We start from the raw sequence: 9,837 nt of genomic DNA, 5'->3' as shown, positions 1-9,837 counted from the left end.
AGGTTCTGACCAGGCTCAGCCCTACTTAGCTTTAGTGGGCAACCAATCTTGGGCTACAGGGTGATATGGCTGCTATATTCCTACTCTATCAGTACCACGGCAGTCATTTAAAACACTTCGAAGAGAAGTGGAGGACTTTGTAATCTGCACACAGTTTGTCAAACAACTTTGAATGAAATAAAAACCGTACTCTCAATTTTTACATAAAATTAAACTGTGCATATATCTAGCCAGCTAATTATTATTTATTTATTTTATTTTTTTGTGGCAAGTAGCTGTACTTTGAATTGATCTTACTTGTAACCACTCCTAACACTAAGAAAATATTTCCCTTTGGATAGTGAGTGGACAAGAAAAGGATACTCTTATATTTTGAGTACATTTATTGAATATATTTGCTTTGTGATTATAAAGTAGGTAACACACACATACACAATTCACTTAAGTCTTCACACAGTGTAAAATATAGAAGCTTACGTAATAGGCTACAGTTTATGATTAGAATTGTACTCAAAGTTAGACACTAATTGATGTGTGTTTGTCAGTATCAAATAAAAGTAGATTGACAGAGTTCAAGAACGTGAATGGTTTAAAGTGAACCCACTGAACCATTCTTCCTAGAGAATTAGTATAAGGCATGTCCTTGACGTAACAGTTTCCATTCTCGCCTTAGGTTTTATCTTGCACTTGGATTACAGAGGATTCTTCGGTGGACTTCCACTACCCCAGAGCTTGTGTATCCTCTCCGGTTTTTCTCTTCAGTGAATAATTAATGCAACCATTCATAGCCAGACTGCACCATGCACATCTTGTGTTTTGATGAGTCCTGGTCCTTTCAATGCAATCAACACATTTACAGTATAGGTGATTTTTTTTTGTGATAATGATTAACTTTTCAGTAGTCTTATTATAAGTAGCAAAGCAATTTGTTTGATTAAAATTCTAGACTAGCAAGGTGGTAGCATTTCGTCTTTTATAAGTCACATGGCTTAAGCATATAAAGCAACAGTTTCCTTCATTAATTTTCTTCATTCAAAGGAGAAGTTTTTTCCTCGTGTTGTTCATCATTGTTGTGCCAGTATTCAGACCAATTCCCACTCTAATCCTCTTCTTTCTCAATGACTTTTTATATGCAATAAGATGATTTAAAGTAGTTAGATGCCACCTACATCTATAGGACAAAACAAGCTATCAGAACTACGCACAGCCTCTTATTGCTTTCTGGATTTGGTATTGTCATGTGTACACTTCTTATCTTCGGAAGAGTCATTTTTATCCGATGCGTCTTTAGGAATCAAATGAATGACATTGTGGTCTGACCTGCCAAGTGGGGGTCTGCATTCAGATCGATAAGCCCCTGGCACATTTCCATAGCACCTATCCAGGGTGTTATTGTATCTGGTTGGGCATGTGACATATTGCTCCAGGTCCAAGAGATGAGTGATGTCACACCGGTTGAAATCACCCAACAAGAAAACGGGACCACCTGGATACCTCTCCAGAGCATCATAGTAAAAACCAGCAATGTCATTGGCAGCTTGAGCATTATTAGGTCCTGGAGGGATATACACATGGATGAAGGTAAGCGGTGGAGCACCCTCAGGGTGGTCATGTGGTATAATGGACACTTCCATTAACTCATAATCTGGAGTAATCCTGATGTTTTCCACCTCCACATCAGTCGCCCAGGCCTCATTCACGAGCATCATCTGTCCCCCTCCTCTACTTTTCTGAGTAAGCCGTGGATCACGATCAACCCGGAATAACCTACATCCCTCCAAGATAAAGCTGCGTGAGTTTCTGTTCAACCATGTCTCTGTGAAAAACATCAGATCGTAGTTACAGTTTTCCACATCTTCCATCATTTCTTTGACCTCCTCTATTTTGTTTGGAAGAGAACGCACATTAGACATGATTATTTTAGGAAGGTGGAACTTTAATTCCTTTACTTTTGTTTTAGACTTGTGGGGTGGTATCCTCTGAAAAGCTGGTTTCCACTGCTGGTTAAGGGACCTGCCTTGAGTTGAAGTAGCCTTCTTCTGTCTTTTCTTGTTGTCACCTGATTTGTCTTTACCTTTGTTTTTACCTGTGGAACCATACTGAGTTACTCCTATGTCTTTTGTGCATAGGAGAATAAACCTCTGTGTAAACCTCTTCCTGTCCTGCTTTTGGGTCTGTTTATACTCCATACAAATGGTGCCTTGTGTGTATATTTGTGATCCAAACATCTCCTGAGCCAAATCAACATGACACTCCACTTCAGGGATTTGATTGAGCATCTCTCTGAAAGATAAATTTAGAGATTATGAAATCCAGCAGTGAGTCATGAATACAAGATCTATTGTATTACTATTGTGCTATAGTAAACAGCCTTACTCATCTTTTTTACTCAATATGCCATTTACATGAAATGTTCAGAGAAACACTTATGTACTTACTGTAATTCATTCAATTGCTTTTTTAATTTTTTCACAGCCTCACGGAGTTCATTAGCTTTTTTCTTCAAAAATCTACTAGCTTCAGTCTGATGTTTGTTCTTAATCAGTTCTTCACAGTTATCAATCAGATCAGGAACTGTGAATACCAGCCCAAAGATTCCTCCTGCAACCTGCAAACATTTAAAAATTATACATATATATGATTTTGTACGTTTGCCCACTGACAAACAAATGATCAGCCTATAATTTTAATGGTAGGTTTGTTTGAACAATAAGAGACAGAATAATATCAAAAAGATCCAGATAAATGTGCATTTTAATAAGTGAAATATGTGTGACCCCTTCACTAAACATGACTTGTTGGCAATCACAGAGGTCAGACGTTTCTTGTAGTTGGCCACCAGGTTTGCACACATCTCAGGAGGGATTTTGTCCCACTCCTCTTTGCAGATCCTCTCCAAGTCATTAAGGTTCTGAGGCTAACGTTTGGCAACTCGAACCTTCAGCTCCCTCCGCTGATTTTCTATGGGATTAAGGTCAGGAGACTGGCTAGGCCACTCCAGGACCTTAATGTTGAGTTGATGCCAAAAGAGCTGGATTTTGGTCTCATCTGACCACAACACTTTCACCCAGTTCTCCTCTGAATTATTCAGATGTTATTGGCAAACTTCAGATGGGCCTGTACATGTGCTTTCTTGAGCAGGGGGACATTTCTTCACAGCGTAATGTGTTTTTTGGTGACTATGGTCCCAGCTGCCTTGAGATCATTGACGAGATCCTCCTGTGTAGTTTTGGGCTGATTCCTCACCGTTCCCATGATCATTGAAACTCCAGGAGGTGAGATCTTGCATGGAGCCCCAGAGGGAGGTATATTGACAGTTATTTTGTGTTTTCTTTATTTGTGAATAATCGCACCAACTGTTGTCACCTTCTCACCAAACCACTTTGTGATGGTCTTGTAGCCCATTCCAGCCTTGTTTTGGTCTACAATCTTGTCCCTGACATTCTTGGACAGCTCTTTGGTCTTGGCCATGGTGGAGAATTTGGAATCCGATTGATTGATTGCTTCTGTGGACAGGTGTCTTTTATACACCCTTTAAGAGAGTTCCTAATTTCAGCTTGTTATCTGTATAAAAGACACCTGGGAGACAGAAATCTTGCTGACTGACAGGGATCAAATACTTAGTCTACTCATTGAAATGCAAATCAATTTATAACTTTTTTTTTAAATGAAATTTTATGGATTGTTATTCTGTCTCTCACTGTTAAAATAAACCTGCCATTAAATTATAGACTGTTCATTTCTTTGTCAGTGGGTAAATGTACAAAATAAGCAGGGGATCAAATCATTTTCCCCCTCACTGTATACATATTTGTGTTTGCGTGTGTGTAAAAATACCTGGCCTGTTCCTTTTGCCACAGCTTTCAGTGAAAGGCCAGCCATTCCTTCAGTAGCTGTCACAAAAAATGGAGTATACAATTTTTGTCCTTTTGTTGCCACTGTTTTCAGAAAGACGGCAGAATATCCAAGGAATACTAGCAAAGAACTGACAGTGTGGAAGAATACAGTGTCTGGATTAAACCCTGCATGTCTGTAAGGTGTATACATGCCATCACTTCTAAAGAGGTTCCTTATGCGACTGAGGGGCAGATCTCTACCACTCCGTTTGGCCACGGCTCTCAGGATTCTCGCTGTGATTTCACATTGCACGTCATCGGAGGATGAAGCTTCTAAGCCTTGACTCTCACACTCCTCCTGGAGTTTCTGCTGGAGCCTTTCAATGTTGTTCAGAATCTGTTTAATTTGTTCAGTAGTCTTCTCTGCATCTTTCATTGTTTCACTGGATTTCCAGTTCTCCACAAGCGAAAGTGTAAGACTAGTTGCAGTACCCACTCCGGCTGTGATACCAGCTGCTGCTACCAGTAAAGGTGCAGCCAGGCCTCCAGTCAGAAATGTTGCAATGCCTGTTCCAACTAGGGCGGCAGACCCAAGCACAGTTGCTGTGTTTCCCACCAACTGGCCTGCAGTCATCACCTCCCTCATATTCTCCAGCTCATTGGCCAAAGCCATGAGATGATCTGCACATTTCTCCTGCTCCTTAATCCAACGGAACAGCGCATCGCACAGATCGTCTGCCACACCCATTGTAGAAGAGGAAAATAGATGAACTGAAATTAGAAAAAAATAATAATAATAATTCTGAAAATTATAGTCTCAAGTGAAAAAGAAACTTGAGTGTCACTTTGTATAATTTTTTTGACATTTACAATCAGAAAGTCATCACATTATTTTTAGTAGCAAGAAGAGATCTTATGCTGGGCTGCATTTCCCAAAAGCACTGTAAACTTTAGTACATCGTAGACCCATTGAAACCAATGGAGCTACGATCAACTTAAGCTTACGTTGATTTTGGGAAATGCAGCTTTGGGCTTTTGGGGCAAGGTGAAAAAAATGGAGGCACCATGTTCCATTCAGAAACAATGTGACATGTTTATAAGCCCAGAGCAAGCTAAGCTCATGTGATATTATTTGGTTATTATAGTATACATTCTTACAGGAAACAACCTCTTTTCATGTAATAATAATAATAATAATGGGGGGCTTTGCCTCACAGCTCCAGGGTTGGGGTTCGAATCCAACCTCCACACTGCATGCGTGGAGTTTGCATACTCTCTCCATGCTTTGGGGGTTTCCTCTGGGCAAGACAAGAGTATTGGGACACCCTTTCTATAGAACAGAAAAGGGTACTTCCAAAACTGTGACAACAAAGATGGAAACATAATTCTGTTGTCTAAAATGACTGTACAAGTCATCTGCATTCTGCATTTTGGCTCAGGGTCTGCATTTAAAGTCACACCAGAGGTGTTCAGATGGGATTAGGACATGGCTTTATGCAGACCAGTCAAGTTCTTCCACATTGACTGAATCAATCATTTTATTTTGAACCTTGTCTTGTACACAGATGCATTGTCATGTTAGAATAGAAAAGGGTTCTGTCCAAACCGTTGCTATTAAATTAAAAGCACACGATTCCCTAGAATATCATTATATGTGACCCTGGACCACAAAACCAGTCTTAAGTCGCAGGGATATATTTGTAGCAATAGCCAAAAATACATTGTATGGGTCAAAATTATTGATTTTTCTTTTATGTCAAAAATCATTAGGAAATTAAGTAAAGATCATGTTCCATGAAGATTTTTTGTAAAACTCCTACTGTAAACCTATCAAAATGTAATTTTTGATTAGTAATATGCATTGCTAAAAACTTAATTTGGACAACTTTAAAGGTGTTTTTCTCAGTATTTTGAATTTTTGCACCCTTAGATTTCAGATTTTCAAATAGTTGTATCTCGGCCAAATATTGTCCTATCCTAACAAACCATACATCAATAGAAAGCTTATTTATTGAGCTTTCATATGATGTATATATCTCAGTTTTGTCAAATTTAACCTTATGACTGGTTTTGTGGTCCAGGGTCACATATGATTAAACATTAAGATTTGTACTCATAGAAATGACTAAAGTACTTAAACCTGTTTATTAGAAGGGGGTGTCCCAATACTTTTGGCAGTAGGCTATAGTGTATTTTGGAAGTGTTATGTCTTATGAATTACATAGCCCACATGTTTATACTTTTAATTTACTTTATTCATCATTTCTGGCTGATATGTAATGTAAGTACAAACAGACTTACAAGTCAGAGCAGACGGACAAAGATGAGAGTATTACTGCAAGGAGGCTACACTCTGACAAGGAGTTACTTTTACTTTCATGACCTATTTATAACTTCATGGATATGACTTAGCCTATCACTGTTGTCTTCTAGTGCATTTCCAGTTCTTAGCAGCTTTTTAATTACAACGTGTCTTCTATTTTTATTTAAAGGAAAAAATTAACCATGATGAACTATTAATATTATTTACTATTAACTATTGCCACTTTCTCTGACACTTACATATCCATATTTTACTTCATTGTACAGTAGTCAACATTCGAAATGGATCAAAACCTTTCATCAAATTTGTCCTGAAACCAAAAAGAATACCCGTTCTTATCTTAGAACAACTTTTGATAAACTTTTTTGATCCACTTCGAATGTTGACTACTGTATACTGCTGGAATAACATGGACGGGGGGTTCATCCCTCAGTCCAAAGACGTGTTGAATTACATTTCCAACTGTACTGTGTAAATGTTTGTGAAGGAGCTCGCGGACGCCGGTTTTCCGCTAATTGTCTAAAAGCCGCGCCCCTAAAATTTATGTGCGGCTAAATTAGTCACAAGATTAACCGTGGTTTCACTAAGAGCGGTTGGTTTAACCTTTTAACCACAGTCCAAAAACAAAAAAAACAAAAAAACTTTTAACCGTTTAACCGCAGTCTGAAAAAAAAAACTTCCTTCAAAAAAAGACCCATATGAAGGAATATCAGAAAACAGTAGGCTATAACCTATACCTGATACACGATGGATTCCTTTACACACACACACACACTTTCGTCTTTTTTAGAAAAATCTCCAGATCTGTGGTGTTAGTTAATGAAAATGGACAGCAGACTTACAGGAGACAGCAGAACTTCAGGACACAGCAGACGAACGCAGAGGATTTAGTTTCGCTTTTGCTTTTTATGACCCGTTATAAACGGTGTGGGCGTTCCATGTATTTTTTTTCTTAACCAACAAAGCAAAATATTTCTTATAAAATTATTTACAAGCTGAAAAAAAGGTTTTAAACGATATTTCCTCGAGTTGCCCCTTTTGTGCCTTGCTGATTGGCTGGTTTTAGAGGGGATCTGACCACTTTCCCAGCCTGGGAGACCAGTTTAAACCAGTGACGTGGAAATTCCCAATGCTAATCTGACTTCACCACAGACAACTCAAACAACTACAATTTTAATATAATAACTACAGTATCTCGGGCTAATTCCCTGAATTCCCAGAATACTTAAAATACAATCCAAAGAATTACAGTATCCCGAACTTATTCCCTGAATTCCTTGAATACCTAATCCAACTTCCCAGTATGGTGAAGGCGTCCCGTCAAGAAGCTACTATCACTTCCTCAATCACACATGAGCACACAGGTCTTAGCATCTATACACTCTCACCACCCTTCTCAGCTGTACACTGACCTCAGCCCGAGGACGGCTCTAGTCTTCCAACACTATCACTGTCTTTGCGGTGGTCTTTTGAGCATAGAATCTCTAGTACTCCTATTCCTCAGCTGCACAGCATATACTAGACATCACTCCCAAGTTGCTCTTTGCAGGAATGAAAGTTTTATTCATGGCCAGGAGCCCACTGGTCACGACAACCAAGAGAGACTCCTGAACAGAAAGAGACATGTACATGTATACCTTGTAGTTGAGTAGAAATCAATATCACTCAAGGTCTTCTTTACTGTAATTGGTTATACTGATCTGGTCATTGGTTAGTCATATGACTTAGCTCTACTGTTTTAAGCACTTTTTGGGTAAGTGTAGGTTCTTTAATCATGGAGACATGGTCTTTGATCTGAGCATTAGTCTGCTTTTTTTTTTTTTTTTTTTTACATTTTATGTGGAACAAACCCTTTTTGACTTTATTTAAAAAAAAATTCCGCCACACCAGCTAAGATCAGCCTGTCACGTAGTAATGTGGTCTGGGTCCAGATGCGGGTAAGTAAAGTATTTATGATAATAACAAAATAAACAATGCAAAACCAAAAAGGCAAACTAAACATTAACTGAACAGTAACAAGATCAAGAGCAGAGAAAACAAGAACATAACATAAACAGGATCAGAAATAATGCAGACTCGCAGTGTGAAGGATGAGTAGAGAATATAAGGACAAATCATAAGTGATATCAGCTGGGGAAGACAGGTGACAAAATCAAGGCAGGTGCAACAATTAGGGAAGTGCAGTGCAGGGAAGGGAAAACAGCGACCTCCGGTGGAGGAGGGGAAAAGGCACAGCCCAGAGTCATGACACAGCCAACCACCACTGGTTTTAGCTGTCTGTGTGTGTGTGTGTGTGTGTGTGTGCGTGTGTGTGTGTATATATATATATATATATATATATATATATATATATATATAATATATATATATATATATATATATATATATATAGTTTTTTTATATATATATATAAAATATCGTTTTTTTAAACTATTTTTGCAGCTTGTAAATAATTTTGTAAGAAATCTTCAACTTTTTTGTTTTTTTGTCTTTTACTTTTTTTTTCAGCAGGGTGATGATACTTTTGAAATTGTCTGTTTTTTCTTTTTCTTTTTGAGCTGTCAATTTACCAAAACATTTTGGCAAGATATTTTAGGATTCTGACTGAAATGTATACAGGTATGTGCCAAAAAAATTAGAATATCGAGAGAAAGTCCATTTCAATGATTTGTTTCAAATAGTGAAACTTGTATGTTATATTAGTTCACTACACACAAAGTGAAATATTTCAAGCCTTCATTTGTTTCAATTTTGATAATTATGGTTTAAGACAAAAAAAAAAAAAATACAGTATTTCACAAAAGTAGAATATTTCATGTCACCATTGGGCGAGTTTGCCGGCAATCAAGTACAGTTATTCCATGGCTATTAAACCAGGTACTGGTAGTTTTGGCTTTGTGGGTAGATGCCAAATCCTGCTGGAAAATAAAATCATCATCTCCAAAAAGCTTGTCGGCAGCAGGAAGCATGAAGCCCTCTAAAATTTTCTGGTAGACAGCTGCGTTGACTGTGGACTTGATCAAAGACAATGGAGCCACAGCAGCAGATGACATGCTCCCCAAACCATCACTGACTGTGGAAACTTCACACTGGACTTTAAGCAGCTTGACTTTTGCCTCTCCGGTCTTCCTCCAGACTCTGGGACCTTGATTTCCAAATGAAATGCAAAATTTGCTTTCATCTGAAAACAGGACTTGGACCACTGGGCAACAGACCAGTACTTTTTCTCCTTAGACCAGCACAGACGCTTCTGACATTGTTTTTTGGGTCAGGAGTGACTTGACGAATGGAATTCTCCAGCTGTAGCTCATGTCATGCAGATGTCTGTATGTGGTGGTTCTCAGTCCACTCCTTATGAAGCTCCCCCAGATTTCTGAACCGCCTTTGCTTGACAATCCTCTCAAGGCTACGGTCATCCCTGTCACTTGTACGCCACATTTTTCCCTTCCTCTTAACACTCTGTTAATATACTTCAAACTGCGCTCTGTGAGCATCCAGCTTCTTTTGCAATTGCCTTTTGAGACTTTTCATCCTAAGACTTTTCCGAAACCTACTAAGCCAGACTGAGACAATTTAAAGGCTGAGGAAACGTTTGCAGGTGTTTTGCGTTAATTATCTGACTAGATTGGGACACAGGGAGCCTACAATGTAGAACTTTGTCATGATATTCTAATTTTG

General features: G+C 38.5%; 1 protein-coding gene across 1 annotated transcript; it reads right to left on the bottom strand.

The window, feature by feature from the left end:
• Positions 1–385: 385 nt before the first annotated feature.
• On the bottom strand, positions 386–7,108 carry LOC141292846 (uncharacterized). The gene is made up of 4 exons (XM_073824907.1): positions 7,002–7,108; positions 3,838–4,607; positions 2,439–2,608; positions 386–2,283 (listed from the first exon to the last, which is right to left on the bottom strand). Exons 2-4 carry the CDS (start codon positions 4,582–4,584, stop codon positions 1,212–1,214), a joined length of 1,989 nt encoding a protein of 662 aa, XP_073681008.1. The 5' UTR covers positions 4,585–4,607; positions 7,002–7,108; the 3' UTR covers positions 386–1,211.
• Between the last annotated feature and the right edge of the window lie 2,729 nt (positions 7,109–9,837).

The sequence above is a fragment of the Garra rufa genome, chromosome 19 (genome assembly GCF_049309525.1).
Source record: "Garra rufa chromosome 19, GarRuf1.0, whole genome shotgun sequence".
Classification (NCBI taxonomy): domain Eukaryota; kingdom Metazoa; phylum Chordata; class Actinopteri; order Cypriniformes; family Cyprinidae; genus Garra; species Garra rufa.
Note: the sequence above shows the minus strand (reverse complement) of the source record. Positions and strands in the feature narration are given on the sequence as shown.